The sequence below is a fragment of the Varanus komodoensis genome, unplaced genomic scaffold, assembly GCF_004798865.1.
Source record: "Varanus komodoensis strain SLA01 unplaced genomic scaffold, ASM479886v1 scaffold125, whole genome shotgun sequence".
Classification (NCBI taxonomy): domain Eukaryota; kingdom Metazoa; phylum Chordata; class Lepidosauria; order Squamata; family Varanidae; genus Varanus; species Varanus komodoensis.
In genome coordinates this window covers 382,513-405,586 of record NW_025335360.1, presented here as the reverse complement: position 1 = coordinate 405,586, position 23,074 = coordinate 382,513, and the positions used below count along the sequence as shown (strand labels likewise).

The 23,074-nt window shown below is 50.0% G+C and overlaps 1 protein-coding gene across 5 annotated transcripts; it reads right to left on the bottom strand.

Moving 5' to 3' along the window:
- Window positions 1-400: 400 nt before the first annotated feature.
- RNPEPL1 (arginyl aminopeptidase like 1) lies at window positions 401-23,039 on the bottom strand. 5 transcript variants are annotated; one of them, XM_044422331.1, is made up of 11 exons: window positions 22,873-23,039; window positions 15,902-16,042; window positions 14,443-14,594; window positions 14,036-14,152; window positions 12,859-13,094; window positions 10,939-11,052; window positions 9,545-9,657; window positions 8,647-8,755; window positions 6,005-6,232; window positions 5,188-5,330; window positions 401-2,962 (listed from the first exon to the last, which is right to left on the bottom strand). In XM_044422331.1, exons 3-11 carry the CDS (start codon window positions 14,580-14,582, stop codon window positions 2,690-2,692), a joined length of 1,473 nt encoding a protein of 490 aa, XP_044278266.1. In that variant the 5' UTR covers window positions 14,583-14,594; window positions 15,902-16,042; window positions 22,873-23,039; the 3' UTR covers window positions 401-2,689. The 5 variants fall into 5 exon arrangements, 2 of the variants coding, with proteins under 2 accessions (XP_044278266.1, XP_044278265.1); XM_044422330.1 differs by lacking the exon at window positions 22,873-23,039 and adding an exon at window positions 4,832-4,977 and having other exon boundaries at window positions 2,777-2,962; window positions 15,902-16,028; XR_006413927.1 differs by lacking the exon at window positions 22,873-23,039 and adding an exon at window positions 4,030-4,977 and having other exon boundaries at window positions 2,905-2,962; window positions 15,902-16,028.
- Between the last annotated feature and the right edge of the window lie 35 nt (window positions 23,040-23,074).

The following is a 23,074-nucleotide window of genomic DNA, read 5'->3' as shown; positions in this document are numbered from 1 at the left end:
ACAGACATGAGAGGTGTTCAGATTATGCATGGTGTGGAGAAAGAGGCAAGGGAAACATTTTTCTCCTTCCTTCGTAATCCTAGAAGCCGGGGTCATCGAGGCAGACAAAAGGAAGTTGTTCTTCACAGTGTGAATTAACCATGGAATTCACTGCCGCAGGAATGCTGGTTGAAGCTGGCAGAATGCATCTGAGCCAAATGAGGGACGACGGCTGCAACCCCAGAGCTTCTCCTGTTTTCTGCTTCTATAACTGCCCTCGTGTTGTTAGTTTCCAACCTGGAGTGTAGCTTGGCACAGCAATTTTGTGTTCTGCAAGACAGAACAGAAGCACCCGTACTTCACTGGGAGCAACAGGGTGCGGGTGGGGCGCATCATGAGAAAAGGACACACCACGGGCTCAGAAAGTCACCAAGTTTAGTTTATTTCAACTTTTATCAGTGATGTTATTGTAAGGCATCCAAGTACATTGAAAAGGAATCCCCGTTAGGGTTACATACATTCTTTTGGAAATAAAAAGGTGATAAACAGGCCTAAGGTGGCAAGAGGACAAGACTCGTGGCTGCTGGTCTCTTCCAGGCGGAAACCTGTCTCAAAGGTGCTGCATACCAAAATGGGCCAATTACCTGCCGTGTTATGAATGGGGCGGGGTGTTGTGATACTCCCTCCTCGTTAAATTAATCCCTGTTGTGAAGGAGAGTGGAACTTGCCTAGACTGATGAAGCATCTTTCTGAGGAACAAGTTCATTATTGCTTTATCCCTGAAGCCAGGAAGGACATGGAATGGAAAGAGGGTGAAAGGCGGAGAAGGGACGGGGGAGTGGAAATGAGGAGGCAGGAGGAAGCCCCTCTGCCTGCCCGCAGCCGGACATGCTTTGTGAAAGGCCAAGCACTGCTAGGAATTTCCCATCCCTGCCCGTCCTGAATGTGAGGCAGCTGTGGTTCTTCCCCAGAAGGGGTCACAGGAACGCAGTTCCTGCTGAACACTGAGGCTCACAGGAGGAGCAAATTCCGCAGCACTTTGGGCAGTAGCTGGGAAGGCATGTAAAAGGGGGGCTGTGTGTCCAAACGTACAAGGAGGCCCCGCTGCAGCTCCCCGGGCAAAGTGCTGCGTGTTCCTGACTGCACGGGGACGAAACCCCCCCTGGCAATTTGCAGGGCTACTGCAGCAAGCATGAGCGCCTCCTGGCCACCACCATGTGCCACGTGGACGCTGAGCATGCCTGTCTCTTCATTTAAATGCACACCTGCTCCTGCACCGCCCCGTACTTCTAAAGGACGATTCCCAGCGCTTTTGCCACTTTTCTTTTCTTGGGAGCCTTTCTGTAGGCCCGTCACTCAACCGTCAGCTCTCTGGCCGGTGCAAATTGCCCTCAGAGAGGCATGGAAAACTCAGCCCTTCCCACAGCCTGGCCCTGCACCCTTTTGTCTCCCTTTGGTCATGCCCTAAAAGGTGTGGCAGTGCTTCACGGGGCTTCTCCAAAGGCCGTTTGAGCCAGCTCCTCCGCATCAGAGGGGCGCTGCTAGGTCTCTCCCTCCTCTCTGCCTCAGGGCCAGGAAGGAGATGCTTCTGCAAACCGCACAGCAGCGGAACGTGGCTGCTGGGCTACGCCACTCTGAATCCAAAACAGGGGCTCGAAAGAACCCCAATGTCAAACCAGCCATTTTCCCATCCAGAGAGAGACGTCAACCAAGTTCTCGGGAAGGCACAACCCTATCTGAGTACAGGGCAGGCATCTCTGAAACGAAAAGGTGAGCCTCACTCCTCCCATTATCATCATCACTATTGTTATTGTTATTGTTGTTATTTTTGGTAGGCACCATGAGACCAGAGACACAATCCATCAGGTTCTCCTCTTGTGCCAGCCCCTTTGAAAATGCATACGGATTGCACAATCACACACGTGGAAAGCTGCTGCTGGACTGTGCCCGTTCTCCCGCTCAGTTTGGACAAGAGGCAGGGACGCGCGTCACCTTACGTCTTCACAGAGCACCGGTGAAGGCCGAGCGGAAGAGAGGGTCCCACCGCCCCGCTGCAGCTCAGCAGACCTCCGACATCAAGCCCCTTCCCAAGGAGAAGGCCACGGTGGAACCGAACCCGGTCTCCTAACCTCCGACACCTTGACAAAAAGCAGGCACTGCTTCAAAGAGATTCGTAATTACTCAAGATCGTCCACATCCTGAATCACACAGTAAAGAGCACAAGACAAAACAGATCCCCCTGCCACTTCCTTTGTTTTCGTAAGACGACGTTCCCGGCTGAGCGCCGCCTCGCCTTCCGATCTCCACGACCCCAGTCGCTGCTGTCCCTTCCTTCCTCGACAGCATGCGGCCAGCAGTGACCGTCTCTCTCAAGGTCAGGAGGGCAGATCACCGGCCAAGTGGCTGGACCAGAACTCCTTCCATCTGCAGTGGGAGAACGACGGTCCCCCTGGAATTCACATTCATGGTGCGCCAAGCCCATCCCGTAACAGCTCCGGCTGGCAGCTGGGAGGAGAGGCATCCCTGATAGCGGACCGTGCCCCTGCTACGGGCACCTGAAGGCACATTCGGGCACTTGCGTATGGGAAGAGGTCAGGCGATCCGGTCCCCCGGCAGCTGTGGCACAAAGGAAAAGGCGGCAGGGCTTCGGGAGCGTCGTTCCCCCCGTCCTCCCTGCTCCAGCTTCAAACACCCGGCATGAGCCGATGAGCTACGCAGACACATTCACGTCCCTGAGAGAAATGGCACCGTGTGCAGCTTCGGGAGGTTTGTCCTCGCGCCCTGCGGCTGGGGCATCGGCAGCCACAGCCGCGGCGTCCATGGCAAGCAGCGGGTTCAAACCCTGGGCCAAGATCTGCTGGATCGTTTTCCGCAAGTTGGGGTGCAGCTGGTTCTGGGTCTGGTAGAAAACTTCTAAGGCAAAGGACTTCAGGGTGCCAGTGCAGAGGTCCTCGTACAGCGGAATTGTGTACATCCGCGACATCTGCAATATGAGAAGAAAGGATGAGCATCGCGCCAACAGAAATACGCGGATCTCTACTGTGTGCTGATGGAATTGACTGGGAGCTGATGTGGCAGAGAAGACAAGTCTGAGCTACAAATCACGAAGTCTTGATGTGAGCATCTCCTTTCCCTTGAATAGCCACAGCCATGCACTGCGATTCGGGGATTGTAATACTGGCCTGTATTACAGGGGTGTTGTGAGGACTGCTGCAAAATCATTTATAAGAAGCACTTTGAACACTTGAATATGCTACATGGATGCCAGTGGTTGGCATTTATATAGTACTTGGGAATCTTTGAAGCATTTCATGTATGTTATTTCAGTAATCTTTATTACAGTTCTTTATGATAAGCTGGTATGTATGTATTTGCAGTTTTATTTCTACCCTCTCTTTTAGGGCAAACCCTTACAGATCTGATTACAGGGACGGAGACCAAGAGATTATAATGTCCTGAATTTTTAGGCAATAGCTGATTTTACTTTATCAGACTTGCTTGGAAGACTCCTGAGAAAATGCTAGCCCGCTTCTCTTAAAAAAGCACAGAACGTCTTATTATGAAATGTTGAATGTTCGTGATGATTAAGAATGTGACAATGTAAATAAGTAAAATGAAGTAATTGTATTAAAACCAATATAAACAAAGGTTGACAATATATTCTGGGTAGCTCATATAACCACTGTTGTCAAGTTCCTAAAGACTGGAGCTATAGTTCGAAAACACTCAGCAAAGGCCAAATCCTGAACGGGAATGGCCTGCCTGCGACCATCCCAGCCTTCAGTGCTGGGCTTAGACTTGACCAGGGACCTCCTGGTTTACAGATTTACATGTTTACAGGTTTACCAGGGACCTCCAGGCAGCATATAACTCTTGATTCGCATTCCTGTGGAAACCTCTGCAATGATTCTAGTTTTACAGAACAAGATGAGAGAATCTGCCACTAGAATCCAGATCTCCTCATTGCAAAGTCCAATTCCATTCTGCAAAGGAACAGGTGTGGGCAAATGGAAAACTCTGGCCCGCTTGCTGGTAGCCAGTTCCTGGTACCTTCTGGTTGTTGGGATTCAGGAAACACTGCGGAGTTTGGTCTTATCTTGCGCTGCACTTGCATCCTTCAAGCAAGAGTGAACTTTCAGGATTCATTCCCCCAGATTAGTTATGCCTCAACTGGAGAAACCCTGCTTTGAAAATCAAAACATGCATCTGTGGCCTGTGGGGATTCTAGTTAGGTGGGGGAGAAAACTGCTCAAGACTAAGATCAGCCCATTCTTGGATTAGACCACCTTACGGTATGGACACTTCACTTTTTGGTGAGCTTGGGTGGAATCACCACAACCCCCAAACAAGTGAAACGCTGAGCCCAGTGGCCCCCGAGCCTGGTTCCTGAGCAGAGATGGGGGAGCAGAAGGAAAAAATGGCAGTCATCTGCAGACTCTTAAAAAGCTAGAGAGAGTCTTCTCCACCTTCCAGGCATCGTGAACGTCAACTTAAGAACATCCTACAGTATCAGATGTACTCAAACTGTGCTGACACAGACTTGCTTTACTCATCTCCACCTGGTTTTCTTTTTTTAAAGTCACCCTGTGCTCCATCAGCCTATCCAAAATGAGAAGGTTCCCACAAGGAGACCTGTACCCACAAAATCATAAACACTGCTATGTTCTGCAAGGCAAAGATTAGATCTTTAGCACACTGTTGTGTTAGTTTAAAGCACAAGAGTTCTCTGTCCGTGATCGTTCCACAGACGTGGCTGGAAGGATACTGGCTCTCATTGCAGGTGTGCAGCTCTGTGTGGACGGCAGCCGTGGAAGGACAGGTGGGCAGGTGGACTCTGTTCCCTTTGACCTACTGAGAACAGTGCTTGAGAAAAACGCCTGCAGTTATAAGGATCGGCTTCTTCTCAGCTGCTCCCAGGCAAGGGAGAGCAGGAGGTATATCCCTGCAAGCGCAGAGCGAGCAGCTGCACAGAGGTGGACAGGGGCTGAAACAGCGTCGCTGGCAGGAGGAACAAAACACAACACCTTCAGGACAAGGTTGTCCTGTCAATTTCCACCTCCCCCAGCCCGGCAGACAAACTACACCACACACCTGATCTACACACTTGGCCAAGCAGCAGGTGTTCCTGGGTCTGTTGCGTGTCGCATGTTTCATGCTCAAATCTCATGCCCTGAGTGGTGTAGGGCTTTTTAATCCAGCAGTTAGTACCTGGTTTTCCAAGAAGCACCGGACTTTGTAAAGGTCTGGGTAGTAGTCATTGCGGACAATGATCTGCAGCCAGCGGATACGGATCTCTGCATTCATGCCGTCCAGCTGGGCTGAGTAGCACTCTGAGAGCTTCGAAATCACCTCTGAGGACACAAAGTTTTTAAGAAAGTCAGAACCGGGACCTGCAGGCTCGGCCCATGCGCAGAGCGGAAAGACCAGAAAGGGAGAAAACGGCCCAGGCCGGAGGTGCTTCAGAACAGAATTTGTAAACCTTTCCCAAACCATAATTAAAAAAGGAGTCCTACACTTTAGGCGAGATTGGTCTTGCTCTGAAGACCCGACCGTTTATAAGAGTTGAGCAGGGCTGTTGGGACAGGATGCCTGGAGGATGTTCATTCAGAGGGTTCCCTTAAGTCAGGGGTGACTTGAGGGTGCATGACAAAAATTCGTATCAGTGAAAGCTGCTCCTGTTCAGTGCCAGGCATTTTCCCTACCTGTCAAGAAGCAGGAGCTGTCTATTTACATTCCCGCTCTGAAGCTGCCCTGCTGTTCTGGACCAACTCCCATCAGTCTGCATCGGAAGGCATCAGGTTGGGGAAGGTTCTTTCCCTGTTCTTCTTCCAGAGGCAGCTGAGGCCCCTTGCAGTTGACTGTGCATTTGGGGCTTAACAGAGATTCTCACTACCATGTAATTCACATATAATTTAAAATGATTGTTTTTATCAGTTCAGTTGTATTGCTTAGCTCTCCATTCTCATTTAATCATTATATAGAGTTCTGAAAGGTGATTAAAACTGGCAAAAATGGCAAGACTCACCATGAGGCAGGGGTGACCCATCCAACAGCCGGTCCAGGAAAAGCACCGTTTGGAACGTCCGCCACTCCGCGATGTTGACGCTGCTAGCGGCAGCCGCGACATCCAAGGGCTCCGTGGTCCAGAGGCTGAAGAGCGTCTCCACTGGGCTGGTCAGACTGGATCCGTGAGATAAGTCTGGCTCCATCAAAGGAGGGCCTGTCGCGTTGAGCCAGCGTTCAAACTCTAGTCCTGCAACGCACATGCCAACATGACTCCAGTCCTCCGACAGCTTCACTGGCTCCCCATTGAAGTCCAGGCCCAATTCAAGGTGTTGGTTATGACCTATAAAGCCCTAAACGGCTTGGGTCCTGGTTACCTGAAGGAGCGCTTACATCCATACATGCCCAGCCGCCCCTTGAGATCTGCGGGAGAGGCCCTTCTCCAGGAACCCTCCGTGAAAGAAATTAGGAGGGTAGGTACTCGGAGGAGGGCTTTCTCTGCGGTGGCGCCCAATCTATGGAATGCGCTCCCCAGAGAGGTCCGCCTGGCGCCGTCGTTATTTGTTTTTCAGCGCCAGGTGAAGACCTTTTCATTTAAACGTCATTTTAATTGTTAACAATATTTACTTATTCATCTGGCCAGGGCGACTTCTTTTCTTTTCTTTTTCTTCTTTTCTTTTCTAACTTTTCTTTTATAACTTCTTTATATCGTTTGTGTGTGTGTGTGTGTGTGTATATATATAATATTATCAATTTTAATTTTATATTGTTATTTTTGTATTGTATTGTATTTTATTGTGTTGTAAGCCGCCCCGAGGCTTCGGCACGGGGCGGCATAGAAATGTTCTAATAATAATAATAACAACCAGGGTCAAGCTGCGACCCAACCCTGCTGCCACCACTACCACCACTAGTTCCTTTTATTTCATTTTTATTCCTCACATTTTTACCTCCCTCCCAGTTCTCCGGGCACACTGCCTGATCCTACCAGAATCGAAACACAGCACACAATAAAAGCAGTAAGACGGTCTGGAATAGAGGGAAGCAGCCAGGCCAAAGCACTGCCGGCCCTGAGAGATCCTCAAATCTAAGCTGCAAATCCTAGCTCTAAAGCACCCGGAAGAGGAAAGCCTGAGCATGGCACCCGGGTGACGAAAGGACGGGCAGCAGGAAGACTCTTTAGGGAGGGCGTTCCCTGAGCAGCGAGGGTGCCACAGCTGCGCGGCCTCCCCTCTTGTGGCCAGCTGCCTGACTCCATTCGACAGGGGCTGAATCGCCTTCTCCCGCTGGGGGAGCAGTCCTGATCACCACCACCTGATCACCAATCCGTGATTTACTTTGTCCAAGGAGACATCTCCTAATGCAGCAGAGACGTTTAAGGGCCAAGCCCAAGCGTCACAGGTAAGTTCCACCAGGACATGCAAAACCGGAGGGCCAAGGTCACGCCCCCCAGCTGTAAAATGTGAGAATAAAAGCTGTACTATTTATCGTGGAGCAAGAAACCAATGAATCTGTTGGAACTCTTTCTCATGCCTCCAGTTTCAGTAATTTTGCACAGGCGCCCTGGAGACGGGAAAGTGTCCCATGCTGTCACTGAGAACAGGTCTCAGCATCAGACGTGGGGTAGATTTATGGATCCAGCTGCCTCCTTAAAGCCGATGGTTGGTGAACTGTGTGCAACTTTTTGGAGTATCTGAAAAAATAGACTGGTTCTTAACATATGCATTGCTCTGAGCATTACTTGTTTGATTTCTGGGCCAGAGTAAGGCCTGAAGGCATCCACCATGAGGAAGCTAAGTGGGTCTGGGGTTGGCCTAAGCTTGCATGGGAGACCACCTGGGAAACACAGGTAGCGACCTTAGGTGCCACACTGGAGAAAGGTGGAATATGATTGTAAGCCACCCTGAGGCTCATGCGATGGGGCGGCATATAAGTTGTTTGTTTAAATAAATAAACAAACAAACAAACATACATACAAAATTCTACAGTGATATTTATTTACATATTGCTTTGGTGGGTGTTGTAGATCATGTGTGTTCAATTCATTCCCATTACATCTCTGAATTTTGAATTGTTTGTTAATTTGTTATAAGTAGTACAGAGATTGCATTCTCCTTTTATATTAGGAAGGAGAAAGACCATCGAGAAAGCCAGCAGTCCGAGCACTCTGGGACAGAGTGCAATGAATCCAAGATGGCACACAGATTGGAAAATTTTGGGGGTGGGTGCCACGCTTCCTATGAGCTCATGCAAAGTCAATTCGGTGATGCAGAAAATAGCTGGGGAGTCCGAAATGCTTCACTGGCACAGCATATGCTGCACCGCTTCAAAGCTATCCAGGCAAATGAATAAGGTAAATGTCCCTTTGGCTCTTCCCCCGTCTGCTCCATCCAACTTAGCTATGCCCAGTCTCTACAGACCCTGTGTGCTGGAGAGACCCACTGGAAGCAGCACAACCGAGAGGGAGGGAGAGAAAGGTATACCCTCTCTACCCTGTGAGAATGGCACAATAGCCCATGTGGCACATCCACAGAATGAGTATGGGGTAGAAGAGAAGCCCACATTTCAGTAACTAATAGGAGATCTCTCTCTCTCTCTCTCTCTCTCTCTCTCTCTCTCTCTCTCTCTCTCAATGTTATATTCCATTACTGTGCTCTTTCACACCTGTTTTGCTATCGATGCATTGTTCTTTCAATTCTGGGAAGAAAGCCAGGAAGGAATCCAAGAGATCTTGGGCCACGACGCTAGTGAACTTGTACTTCTCAATGTAGGCCTAGAAGGGAGCCACGAAAACGGGTTAAGGAGTTGGTGAGCTTCAGGGGAAGGACAAGACAGCAAAAGGCATGAAAATCAGGGAAAGGTCAGCAAGGGAGATAAGCATGCCAGAGCACAATACAAAGTAAAATACAAAAATTATGGGAGGTCAACTTCCCAAAGAACGAGAGAGAGGGAGAGGGAGAAATGGTTTGTGTAAACAAGGACATAATGACACACTTTACTGCTATGTAACTCTCTTTCCCTGGAAATTTACCAAAGGCCTCTCATCTGTCACAAGATCTTTCATTAACGGACTGTGCAGTCCAAGCCTTCAGGAGTGAGCTGAGCACTGAAATTAAATACACGGTGCTCCAGAAGTTTGCATCAAATGGGCTGCGTGCACACCGCAGCCAGGGTGTCTGGGGAAACAACAGACGGCTCTACAGCTGGGGTTCCTGGGCAAGGGGGACTATGCAACTCAGACCAAAGGTGGAAAGATGCTCACTTTTGCAGAGAGCATCAGAGGTTTGCTGGGGATCTCTCTCTTTCCTCTCTGCTCAGTCCTTCAAGAAGCCTTGATGCCCAGGTAATGCACACAAAGGCATTTTGCTGATGTGTTTCAGTCAATGCCACCACCTTCATCTAATCCTAGAGTAGTTTCTGCTTAAGGCCTGCCTCTGCTCACCCCACCACCCGTTTGGGGCTGCCCTTCCTTCTAGACGAGGCACCATCCCTGAAACGCACGGGCAAAAACCCTATACAAATGCACACAGATACATCCCCGCCCCAAACCCAAATTACTAACCCGGAGGAAGGCATCAAAGTGCGCTGGATCTCCACAGAGCTGGGACAGGTAGTAAACAAAGCAGTAACCTTTCTCATATGTGAACAGATTCATCAGATTGCTTGGATTCACACCTGTAAAGTGGGCATGGGGAGGATGCAATAACATCCAGGTAAGACTACAGGGGAAAATGTCAGTAAAACATTCACCAGGTCATGGGCTTCCTCCTGCTCAAATGATTCTTTTTAAAGCTTACTTACATGGCATAGTCAGGGGACACGGTGCTCTAAACAGTTTCATCAACACAGAAAAAAACAAAAAAAGCAGGTCCCAACACCCAAGAGCTTACAGTCTAGAATAAACAAATGGAAGGGTCACGGAAGAAGGGGGGACGGTTGAGCAAGGCCATTGCAGATTCTTAACACGAATACGGTAGAGAATGAGGGTCAGTGAAGGGCAGACAGGACACTGCGCTGCTCTTCCACAAAATTTCTGCTAACAGTTGGGCGCCCTTGGGCACGCAGAACAACTTGGACGTCCCATGTTTCCACCTGCTCCTTGCAGCTCCTGGACTGAAAAGCTGGAAACGGTTCTAGAGAAAGAAGACCCTCCTTCTCTTCCACAACTTCACCCCAGCTGCAGCTTCCTCTTTGGAGATGCTTGGGACAGATCCCAAAGCTGGTGAGGGAAGGGGACCTGTGCCGATATGCTTACAGCAAGGAGGAAAACGGAATGACTGGTTTGTCTCCCGCTTCCTCTCCCACTCACTGGGCCCAAGACAATTTGAAAGTGGGGGAATAAGGCAGCCCACAAGACTGGCGTGCACCGGGGAAACACTGGGAATTGGTTCTGTGGGAAACCGGATCTACAGGTCAAGATAACCAAAGCATTCTGGAAGTGCAGGATCCTTAGAGTGAAACCCCAGACATATCGAGGAATACATCCCACTGAATCCAGCAGGCCTTCTTTCCAGTAAGTGCACATAAGAATGACCACTTGCTGCTGCCAGGAAAAGAGGAGCGTTCGAGCATATAAAGGGCCTTAGAATGAGATGGGGGCGGGGGAGATAGAGTGGTGGGGATTATTTTTGCATTGCGATCCAGAATAACCACCTAGATAACCTAACCAAACCTCATCATTTGCTCCTAGTTTACAGTGACATTTTGAAGACAGGCTGTTTTTAGTACGCTGCCCTTTTTCGTGGTTGGTTTCTTTCTAGGGCATTAAATTCAGTTTGTGGAATTGAGCTCATTTCAGTCTGAGGCTTGGGATGGGGGAGGGAGTGATTAGAGCAAAACTGGAGCATCTCACAAGCTTTTAAATGGGCACCTAAAGCTTGCCAGGCTTCTGAATGTCTACCTGGCTTGTTTTATAGAAGGGGAGGTCCCACCTACACATCTCAGCTCCAGACTTACCTGGCTCCAGCTTCACCTGAAGTTTACTGACAGGGTTGTCCTCGCCAAGAAGCTTCATTTGTCTGTGAAGAGCATCCAGGCGGAAGGCAGTCTCCAGACACGTGAAGGCAGTACCTGTCCCCAAAACGGAGGTATTCAGAATTGCAGTCTGCAACCAAAGCACAGACTGGTGATCTTAAATGGATGCCTCAACTGCGGCCTCCCGTGCCTTTGCAGCTCCTGGCCATGCACGCCTCTTGGCTTATTTTCCCTCCTGTTGTCCCACCCTCTCAGGACCCTCCTTAGCCTTCTTGGTTTGTCCTTTGTCCTTTGGGCTGCTCCCTGTTCCAACCATTTTATCATAGTTGCCATCCAATCATCTGGAGGGCATCGTGCTGAGGAAGACTGGTTTACTCTTTATGGCTGCCACCTGAAAGCCACTTTGAAATCATCCAGGTAGCCGCTGTTTCCACTCAAGAGCATTGCCCCAACTGGAAGATGCTCTGTGTGCAAACCAATTTTCATGCATCCGTGACTCCAGCTGCTCCCCTCAATATGATTACTCCAGAGTAATCTTACAGGAGTAAAGCAATGACCATTTTGGTGGTCCACTTTCATTCTCAAGCAACTCTTCCTGTCTCGTTCATCCATTCTGAGGTTCAAGGTGAGATGCACAGACAGACAGCCAGGAAAAGGAACTCGCACGCATAAATTCTTGCTGTTGTTGTGTGTGGGGAGGGTTCCTCTGTTACTGTACGATTTGCTCAAAAAGTAAAAACCACTAAGGAAAAACCCTGCTAGACTTGAAGGTCTCGCAAGAGCCTGCCTTGATTTGCTGCAAGAGACTTAATACGACTGCTCTCCAGGAAATAACCAGCTAGGATAGAATACTGAAGAAGCAGAAGGCATTCCTCCTTCAAAACAGGAAAACTAAGCTCCTGCTGAGTTATGTGTAACTCTTGCTACTGGAATTGCTGTTGTTCAGTCACAAAGTCATGCCTGACTCTCCCCGACCCCACAGACCATTGCATGCCAGGCCTTCCTGTCCTCCACCATCCCCAGAATCCACCTAAGCTCACACCAACTGCTTCCATGACTCCATCCAGCCACCTCATCCTCTGCCGTCCCCTTCTTCTTTTGCCGTCTATTGTTCCCAGCATTAGGCTCTTCTCCAGGGAGTCCTTCCTTCTCATTAGGTGGCCAAAGTATTTGAGATTCATCTTCATTATCTGGCCTTCTAAAGAGCAGTCAGGGTTGATCTCCTCTAGGACTGACTGGTTTGATCACCTTGCAGTCTGAGGGACTCACATGTCTCCTCCAGCACCACAGTTCAAAGGATTCAATCCTTTTGCGCTCAGCCTTCCTTATGGACCAGCTTTCACAGCCATACATTGCAACTGGGCAAACCATAGCCCTGACTTTACGCACTTTTGTTGGCAGGATGACGTCTCTGCTTTTTACTATGCTATCTAGATTTGCCATAGCTTTCCTCCCCAGGAGCAAGCGTCTTTTAATTTCTTGGCTGCAGTCCCCATCTGCCACTGAAATAGTGACACTCATAATCTCCATATTTGTAGTTAACTACAATTACTCTTGAGCCAGGATCTAAAGCCCACTTGTCATACGAAGTCAATGAGTTCTCCAGAGTCCTTTTATTCATGTACTGATTGTATTTTTATCTCACCATTTTTCCTTTCAAGGAAATCAAGGCACCTTACATCTCCTCCATCATTTTATCCCCACAACAACAACCCTGTGAGGTAGGTTGGGCTGAGGGTGTGCAACTGGCCCAAAGTCCCCCAGAGGGCACCACGGCTGAGCGGGGACTGGAACCCGGATCGCCTGAGTCCCAGTCCCGCCCCCTAACCACTACATCGCACTGTCCTCGGCAGCGCAGATCCGGGACGCACCGACCCCCCTCCGGGACGGGCTGCAGCTCACCATACGTCTCCGTGGTGATGCGTCGCTGGGCGTAGGTGGCCAGACCCTCGCTCAGCCACATCTCCTCCCAGGTGGCGTTGGTGACCGCGTTGCCGAACCAGCTGTGGGCCACCTCGTGGATGACGTCGATGATGAGGAACTCCTCGCTCTCCAGGATGGAGGAGATGATGAAGGTCAGGCATGGATTCTCCATAGCCACAATGGGGAACGAGGGGGGAAGGAAAACGATGTCGTACCTGGGGAGGGACAGGAGGAAGGGCCGGCCCAGGTCACTCTCAGGACCTTGGAGCCTTGATTCCCAGAGCATGAGGCAAGGCACAGGAGGTGAGTGGAAAGAGGCAGCTTTCTTCCTGATCTGTGAGAGCAGCCAGGAAGTGCTGTCCTCTGGGCTTTTCTTCCTCTGAAACAAGGTAAATCAATCTGCTTTGCCTCTGTGTTCCTCCTTCTCCTAAACCTGCTCTCAATCTATTCCTGCTCCCCGCCCATGGCCCACTCCAGGCCGCTCAACGTCTTGGCACCCTGGCTGCTGCTTCCCAAGCCCTGCCTTGCCAGTCACCTTCCACACTCCCCTTTCCCTAGCAACAGTCTAATTCTCTCTGTCAGTCTTTCTCCAGCCTAGTGCAAGAGCCTCGTGCACTTATCTAATCTTCTCTCTCGAAACATTTAGGGTGTAAGTTGTATCATTTCCTTGCACTTTTTTCAGGGAGCTAATTTTCAGGGAGGTGGGCAGAGACCTGTTCTCCCCTGCAGAGGAAGGCAGAACGCGCTCCAACGGAGCAAAGCTCAGGGAGCCAAGGTTCCATTTGGATGCCAGGAAGCACTTCCTGACAGTCAGGACCCCGAGGGAGTGGAATGGGCTTCCATGAGAGGTTGTTGAGGCCCCATCGGTGCGGGTGTTCAAGGATGGGCTGGACGTGCACATGGTGGGCATGTCGTGAGCGGAGCCGGGGGTCAGACTAGATGGCCCGGGAGGCCCCTTCTGACTCGCTCTGTCTCTATGTTTCTGCGTTCTATGTTCCTATTTCCCCATCTGGCTGGAGTACAGCGCACAACCCACGCTCCACAGCCCCACCTGCCTTTCCACGCTTTTTGGGAACACCTGCCCAGTGTGGGTTCACGCGCAGGTGCCCATGAGGAGATCAGGTAGCGGCAGGCTACTGAGTGCATCCCAACTCACCTGCCCCACATGTAGGGGCCGTAGAGCCTCTCTGCAGCACTGAGCCAGCGCTCCACCCGACCCGAAAGTTTCTCGATCGCTGTCGGCAGCAGGCACGGCTCTGCCCACACTTTGCTCCTGCCATGAAGAATCCCGTAGTTACACCACTGAGGTCACGCACGTCCAGCATGAGCACTAGTGTCAGACACCTCCTATGAAATCTGTTTGTGGAAAACCAAGCTTGCACATCTATCGCACGTTTCCCAGAAGCCACGTGAGACATTGCAAGCCACGTGAGAGACACCTGCAAGCGCAGCCGGGGAGCGGTGTGCAAACTGCATGGCCCAGACAGGAGGCAGCATCGCTGATTCACCTCGCTGAAGCAGCCTTCCAGGTGAACACAGCAACACCCATCAAAGGTGGCTTACCTAGGGCCGATGTCCGCAGGTACAAGGTCCCCCGCCACCAAGGCCACCAGATAAGCGGGAATGGGGTACTCCATGTAGAACTGGTACACGCCCTCTTGTTCCTCGTAGGTGCTTTGGGTAGCACTCATCAAGACCTGCATACCCGCAGGAGCCTGGAAAAGAACATCAGCAGGAGGTCAGGACTCCCCCGCAAGCCGAGGAGACCGAGGGAAGCGGCAGGCCACACGGACTGCCTGCAGAATCAATCCATTGGCACCCAAACAATCCCAGTTGAGCAGATTAGCATGATTTCTCTTTCTCTGCAAACCTTTTTCTGGCTGCTGAAGCTCCAGCCCCAGTCTCTCGAAAACACTTCCTAACGTATCTCTGGTAATTGAAATGGCAGCCAAAATCAAATCCAAATGGAATGCCAGGCAGACGTGTTCGGAAAGGGCACTTACAACCCAAAACATCATTTTTGGTGCCTAGCCTGGAATGATGTGTGGTCTGTGGTGGGTGATCCACCGCTAATGTCTTGTGGACCTTAAAAACTGGCATCCTTAAAAGCCATCCTGATCCTCTCTGACAATTCCATTTTCAAGCAAGAGTTTGTGTCATGAGCAATTAACATGGGTTCAGACAGGCGTTCGGTCCTGAATGGGCAGTGCTGCTTGATCCCTTTTTGACACATTTGTGGGCTGCAGGGATTCCAGTTTTTAAAGAATGCCCTGCTCAAACAGATGGCGCTTAGGAAGACGGTGACATGAAGCGACACCGCAGTTCTTGATGAAAATGACTTAAGAGCTGTAAGGGAGAGTACCAAAGGACGCTGATTTCAGAGGAGATGCTGCCTCCTGAAGAAAACTCCCAAGTTTAGTGGTAGGGATAGAACCAGTGCAACATCTGGGCATAAAGGGCGACAACAGACCTTGCAGCCAAGGAAGGACGTTCTTAGTCAAACTCCTCCTGAAGCACCCCTCGTCTCAGAAGGACTCCTCATGTCTGTTCCGAGTCTCTCACCTCTCCACTTTGCAAAACGACTCTGGGTTCTATCCACTTTTTCAGGACCCTGCATGGTTTTATACATCTCTGTCATGTTCCCCCAAGCTCATCTTTCAATGCTACAAAGCTACAAGTGGTGTAAACTTTCCTCATGGGGGAGCTTCTTCATCTCCTTGATCATTTTGGTTGCCCGTTTCTGCCCCCTTTTCAGCTCCATGGTAAAATGGAGCATAGTATGTGCAGGGTACATGCAGCATGTACACTCTTGTAGGGCACAGCGGAGAGAGAGAGAGAGAGAGACAGAGAGACAAGCCTCCCAATCCTAGGAGCTGGGAAGACAAGTGGGAGGTTGCTGTACACTCCTCTCTCGTTCTGGGTCCTGCAGGTATCTGGTTTGCGACTGTGGGAAAGGTACGCAGGAGTTAACAGGCTTTTGATCTGATCCAGAACAGCTCTTCTCATGCTAAGAGCTCCCTACCTTGACAATAGCAGAGTAGGTAAATTTCACAGCTGGGGTGTCAAAGCAGGGGAAGAAGGAGCGGTTGCACACGGAATGGCCTTGGGTGAAGACAAACGGCTTGGAGTTACCATACGTCAGCTCTGGATCCAGCCACCAGATCTGTGGGAACAACAAGGGGGAGGCATGTGAAGAACCGGCCACAACAAAAACAAAGCCAGTAAGGAAGCAGCCATTGTTCATCAACATGTTTTCAGTAAGTTAGAATGAAGAAGATAAAGGAGGCAGGCAGGCAGCCAAGGAAAGCGTCACATCTTCACAGCTGGGACAGCTGGACGGTGTCCTCCTCCTCCACGACCACTCAGCAGCCATGGAAGACCAAGAGCCCTGCATGGGAGATGTCCCCCGGGGGGTGGGGGGACATCTTCCCAATAGAACTCGCTGCCCTGATGGAAGATACCCATCCATTCCTGAACACCTTTTGCCGGCAAAGTACAGCATCTTTGATTTTATGCGTGAGTGCTTTAATTGCTGTTGAGAGTTCCCAACATTGCCTTATCTTCCACAAGAATTTCAACTGTTTGCTTTATTAAGCCAGGAATTTTACTGACCCTAAGCTCTAGAGACCCTAAACTGAAGCCAGCGTTCACTCAGGTACCAAAAAGTCAACAGCTGGTTCTTCAGACCAGCCTTGCCTGTCCCGTTTCTGTACTTGGCACTCACTGGCCCCAGACTTTCCACAGCACATTTCTTGTCATGCTTCGTACGTCTGAAAACAATGCTTTTCTTTTACTTCTTCCTGGCGCTTCCCCTGGCAAAACAGAATAACTCTCCCTCCCTCCATACTTGATTTTGCATTATTGATTATTTCATATCTACACCTCCCTGCAGCCAAAGCTCTCTGGGTGCTTCTGTAGTAAATAAAGTGGCAAGTACATCACAGTATGTAAATACGCCTTTGGGACAGCATTAAAATGCAATGCCGGAGCAGCCGTGGCAGAAACACTGCTCACATACATGCCTGCTCAGCTCAGAACTGGATGGATCCAGATGGCCGTTTATCAACTGAGAACATGCCACTGTGTGCATGCAGACAACCAATAGCCCAGGCTCCGGGCAATGGAGGCTTTATCCTGCAATGAGCAAGGGACTGGACCCTCTGGCCCCTTCCAATGCTGGAAAGCAGCACATGTGAAGGGGATCTCGGGGTACCAGTCAACTGCCAGCAAAACATGAGTCAGCAGTATGATGCGGTGGTCAAGAGGGCAAACGCCACCCTTGGTTGCATAGCCAGAAGTGTGGCTTCTAGATCGAGAGAGGTGTTACTACCACTCTATACGACTCTGGTGCGCCCGCAACTGGAGTATTGTGCTCAGTTCTGGGCCCCTCATTACAGGAAGGATATAGCCAGGTTGGAGACAGAGTAGCACAGGGCCACAAGGCTGGTGGCCGGTTTGCAGGGGAAGCCGCATGAGGCGAGACTGAGGGAACTGGGTCTCTTCAGCCTGGAGAAGAGGGGACTCGGAGGGGATCTGTTGGCAACATATAGGTAAGTGAGGGGGTGTCACACGGAGGCAGGTAGAGACCTGTTCTCTCCTGCAGTGGAGGGCAGGACACACTCCAACGGAGTGAAGCTCAGGGAACCAAGGTTCAATTTGGATGCCAGGAAGTACTTCCTGACAGTCAGGACCCCGAGGGTGTGGAATGGGCTTCCACCAGAGGTGGCTGAGACCCCATCAGTGCGGGTGTTCAAGGATAGGCTGGACGTGCAAATGGGAGGCATGTCACGAGCGGAGCCAGCTGGAGCTGGGGGTCAGTCTAGATGGCCCAGGAGACCCCTTCTGACTCACTCTGTTTCTATGTTTCTATGTAACTCTACTATTCCATGATTCGATGGTGCAACTGGAATTGTCCTGGGGGTGCAGATGACATCGTCTTCCACTTGTAACCTTCCTTTGCTTTTACCACTGCTTTTTTAAAGGGGGGGTCTTTGTTCTAATCAGAAAAATAATCTGTTAAGGAAGGACAGACAGGATGGTGTCTTTGGATTAGCAGTACCAGAAGCGCGCCATCTGCCTGGGAGCAGCCCCAGGATTTCTTTCACCCTAGTAAATAGTGCAGAGGCGCGTATTACATTTCTGTGCTTAACCAGAAATCCGGGGGAATAACAGATCTCCCTCGTTCAGCCCAGATCAGTTACATGCACACTGGGACACTACTCCCCGTTTTGTAAAGCAATTGGACAGATTCTTGAGGGAGGAGGCTACCAGTGGCTGCCCGGCCTGCTGGCTCTGCGCCACCTCCTTTACCAGAAGCAGCGTGCCTGGCTCACCAGTTGCTGGGGAACGGGCCGGAGGTGGTCTTGCACCAATTCTGCTGGAGGGATCCGATGGGCAGCTGGCTTGCCACCGTGCGTACCAAGCGCTGGACTGGATGGGCCCTTGCTCTGGTCCAGCCTGCCTTTTTTATGTTCTGTGAAAGGCTGAGTAAAATAATCTTCACTGGAAGAGGTAAAAAGCGGCCCCATCCCACAGTCTTGTCTAAGCCACGACCGTTCGGCTTCCCTCACCATGCCTTCTGGCAGTCTCAGCACGTACCTGGCTTAGGGTGAATTCTGGCCAGTCAAAAGCATGCCCTTTTGGATTCAATTATTATTCTTTGTGTTGGGAAAAGTAACTCTCAAAGCATTCCAGCCAAGGACACTCGTGGCCTGCCTCAGTCTTCTCCTCTGGTCCAGCTGCATGCATCAGCGACCACTTAACCACTCTTCTCTCCGGGACTATTCGCTATTTGCGGCTTGAAAATTCCAAGCTCAAAATGGTGCATGGGCCACATGGCCGAATTCGAACACACCCATCTCATGAGCTCGTTTTGTTCAGCCTTGAATCTACAGATAGAAGACAAGCTGTCCAGTGCCTGGGTGTTTTCAGAGAAGGGTGTTTAGGCTTCCTGAGGAAGCCCTGCTCTGCACCGAGCCACACGAGAAGGAATGAACACGCACACAGTGTGTGCTTCACTCATTTGGGGAAACAGAAGGGAGGAGCGCAACGAACCAGACAGAAACTAATCCTGAGCTGTGTCAATATCTCTAATGAAATGGCACACAGGTCTCCAGCTGTCCTGACCATGGGAAGCCTTCCAAGATGCTACACAGACATTTTGCTGCCTCTTTTTAGAACCTGGGGGAGAAATATGGCTGGGTCCATTGTCAAAAGAAGAACGCAACAGCAAAGGTTAGAGGCGTAAGCCAAAATTGTGTGACTGGAAGCTCAAGGGAGTTTTTTTTTTAAATCAAAGCAACAATAAAATGCCTTGCCGTCTGCTAGATTAGCGCGCCAAGGGGAAATATAAGGGGAAGGAGCCAGCACAAGTGAGTACATCCTTCTGAAGCACAGTAAAATCTGCCCTATTTTGTCAACCTCACTTTTCCTTATTGTACGGGAAGAGAAGGGAATGCCAAGGTTTGCAGCACTGGAAATCTCAGACTGGAGATGTCCCCCAAAGGAATTCTTCCGGGGACAGAACTCAACGCCTAAGCCCTGACCCCTCAAGAAATCCCAAGATGATGTATGAGGCAACCTGGGATGCCTTGCAGGCCGGATTCAGACAGAAGGCAGAGCTTCTGCACCTCTAGAATCTGAAGTGAACGGAAAACTATCTAAGTGAACCCTGCATTGTCCAGTGATGTGTTTCACGAAGACAGAAAGGAGCTGATATAGTACAATATATGCAGCCAATCTATAGCTGTTACTATAGCAGCTACAACAGCTCAGACTATAGCTAAAGGGAAAACACTCTGTGGGACATGACAAAGGCCAGTAGTATTTTGTGAATCATGTAAAAGAACTCTTCAATAATATTAAGACAGGAGAATTAAAATATTCATCTTCTTACTTGGAAAGCACCACAACCTCAAATAGTTATTTCTTGCATAAAACTACAAAGATTGTTAAGGCTGCAATACTAAACACACTAACCAGGAAAGCAGCACTAGACAGCAGTATTTACATGCAAATAAACTTACTTTGATTTATATTGATACATAAAATAAATTTATTTATTTAAAACTTTTATATGCCGTCACCTCATGCCTCAGCATCTCCTTTATTATTGCAATTAAAGGGGTCCTGTCAGAAGGGAAATGGATCATAGAATCATAGAATAGTGGAATTGGAAGGGGCCATGAAGGCCATCGGGTCCAACCCCCTGCCGTTGCAGGACACCACGTTACACCATCCCACTCAGATGGCCGTCCAGTTTCTTTCTGAATGGCTCCAATGTGGGAGGGCCCACCACCTCTCTAAGCACCTGGTTCCACTGCCATATTGCTCTGACAGTGAGGAGCTTTTCAAATGGTCAAATCCTAACTTTGTTCCATCAAGCCACATCTGGACAACTTCTCTCTTAATCCCTTAATTCCAAAGTTTGATGAAGATTTTACCAGGACTTTACATCTGAATCTACACAATTGTTTCATTGCCACCCCTGCATTGCTGTGTCTTAATTAAAGAATGTGACCAGCTCATAGCCAGAGGCTCTGACAAGAAGCCTGACCACAAAGTGTCAACCAGGCGTTTCATAGCACTTCAAGCGCAAAGTCCTGAGAACTGCAGTTCTTTAAAAATGCATTCTAATTCTCTTGCTTAAGGAGAAAATGCTGGACGCTTGCAAGCAGCTTCTGCCACAGGCTAACAAAAGGGAGCCCAAGGCTTACAAATGGAGGACACTGCCAGCAGTCAGCACGGGTCCAGCGTCCTTGTTCAAATAGTCTTGTCGAAAAATCAAGTGCAGGATCAGGCACAATAACAGGGCGTGCAGTAGAGAATATTCCTGGGCAGTGGGATACTTGAGTTGCTAAGGCACATGGCTTAAGCTCAGTCTGGGGGCAAGCACCTAGTTCTTCATGTATAGATCCATAGATTGGTGAGTATTATCAATGGTAGGATGCGTCACAAGTCCCAAACCCTAAGGAAACACTGGCCTAGACATGATGGCAGAGTCTTTCCAAGTGAACCTTTTCCTTGGGCGATTTTTTCCTTGTATGATTAAAGGGTCCCAAAGTTTCCTGTAGAGAGCAAATACTGATGTGAGACACTGACCTTGCACAAAACTAAAATTGTGTGGCCAACGGCGATGCTAAGGCAACCCACAGAATCTGCGAGTGTTCTTCTTGAGAAGACCCAAAGATGAGCTTGCTAAGAGTGTCCCACAGAAAGTACTCCAACTCTGATTTGTAATGGTCCAAAGCTTAGCATCAGTGCCCTATTCCTGATTTATGCCGTGTAGTATCATTACACAACAATGTGTTGCAGAACATCATTGGCTTTGACTGAAAACCCGTTATGGATACAGGGTATATGAAAACTTATTTGAGGGCACAGGGGAATATAAACTTCAATTCCTTATTGCAACTGCTCAAATAGCTGTATCAGAATTTCACAGAAACAAGAACCAAGGAACTTGGAACTTCAACTATGTCCAGCCTCGTTGAGGGTTTATCTCTTCCATAGGTCAAGCAGCCTTCCCCAACCAAGTGCCCTCCAGGTGTTTCAGAGTGCAATTCCCACCAGCTCCAAGCAGCATAGCCAATACTCAGGGATGATGGAATCTGTAGTCCAAAATATTTGGAGGGTATCTGAGGAAAGATAGTTCAAAGGGTAGGATAACTGCACAGCTGTCCAACAATCCATCACAGCCAATCTGGGCTACAAACACACCTATAGATTTAATGCCACCACTTTAATGCTACAGTGACCTCCAGGGAATTCTGCGAACTGTACTTTGGAGAGGACGCTGAAAATTATGCCTGGCAATCTCTCAACTTCTCTCACATAACGGCCTTTCCTAACATCACCACCACTTTTGTTTGACTGAATCTTTCTGCAACAACGACTGTGTGGCCGTGGGATGGGTCAAAATCAGCACGGGGTTTGGTAGATATCTCACTTCCCCCTTGCACAAAAAAAACCAAGCGCCGTCAAAATCTCAGCATCTCTCAGAAGTCTAAGTTGGGGAGATCAAAGGAAGCAGCAAGCATATCATACATGGAAATTCTTTTTTTATTCTTATACTTCATGATCTGTCCCAAGCAAGCACGATGTAATGCATTATAAACCCAGTACAACGAATGATACTGAAATCCGAACACTGAAGTAAATCCTGTATGGATTACACTCATCTTAGAACAGTTTATTCCTATACATGACTACACCAAAGTCTGTAATCAAAACCCAAGAAAACTGAAGGAGCAGTCCTATGGCCCCTATTCAGCATTTGGGAACGAGGGCAGGATACTTTGAATTCCCAAATCTGAAGCTGGAGACAGTGTGCCAAGGTCAGGGGTGGGAATCGGAGTTCCCCTCCCTCTCACAACCAAGGCAGAAAGACCCAGTCTGGCTGCTTTCCAAGGTCAGGAAAACAACATCGTGATGGGGGAAGGGGCTGTTTCAGGGGGCAGGGAGGGCAAGAAGCTAGAGAGGCCGGGATACGAGCTGCCTCAACACCTCGCCAGCCTCCTTCCTTCCTTCCTTCCTTCCCGATCAGAAGCGCTCGCTCGAGCTAAATGGGCAAACCCCCCCCCATCTAGTGAAAATGCAGCTGGGTGCGGGGAGAACAGGGCAATGAGTTAAGGGGCTCACAAGCATCAGCACAGGTCTGAAGCCTAAATAGTCTGACTGGGTCTTCTGCCCGAGCAGGGAACCATAATGAGCCCAAGGGGCACAAGTTAGGCATGTCGCGATAGGGAAAAGTTCTCCAACTCCCAGGGTTCGCTGGGAGCTGCAGGGCATTTCTCTGCCTAGACGGGCTTGGAATCGAGAAGCCAGGCGAAGGCGACTGTGCCATGAGGACTAGCGCGCTGGTTAGCACCCTTTCGTGTGAACCGACCGGGCTGCGCTTCCCCGCAGGAGCAGCTGTCACTGCGCCGCGGGCGCCGGCACCCAGCACAGCGCGCCCCCGGCTCCCCGGGCGTCCCCGCGGGCACGGTTACTCACCGCCGGCGCATCCACCGTGATGTAGCGGATGATGACCTGGAAGGGCTGGTGCGGCTCCAGCGACGCGGGCAGGGAGATGGTGAGCGCTGAGCCGTAGTCCGTGAAGGGGTCCACGCGGAAGAGCAGCGGGCAGGGCGCGGCGGCGGGCGGCGCCCGCTCGGGGAAGGTGGGCACGGGCGGCGGGGGCAGCTCGGCGGGCGCG

What these genes read in the sequence shown, in the direction of transcription:
- RNPEPL1 (XM_044422331.1), bottom strand. Translation starts at nt 14,582, where the DNA reads ATGCAGGTCTTGATGAGTGCTACCCAAAGCACCTACGAGGAACAAGAG. An exon ending in GGCCCCTACATGTGGGGCAG is followed by an intron (nt 13,095 to 14,035) that starts GTGAGTTGGGAT and finishes GTCCCTCCCCAG; the next exon opens with GTACGACATCGTTTTCCTTC. An exon ending in CATCACCACGGAGACGTATG is followed by an intron (nt 11,053 to 12,858) that starts GTGAGCTGCAGC and finishes TTTTGGGGACAG; the next exon opens with GTACTGCCTTCACGTGTCTG.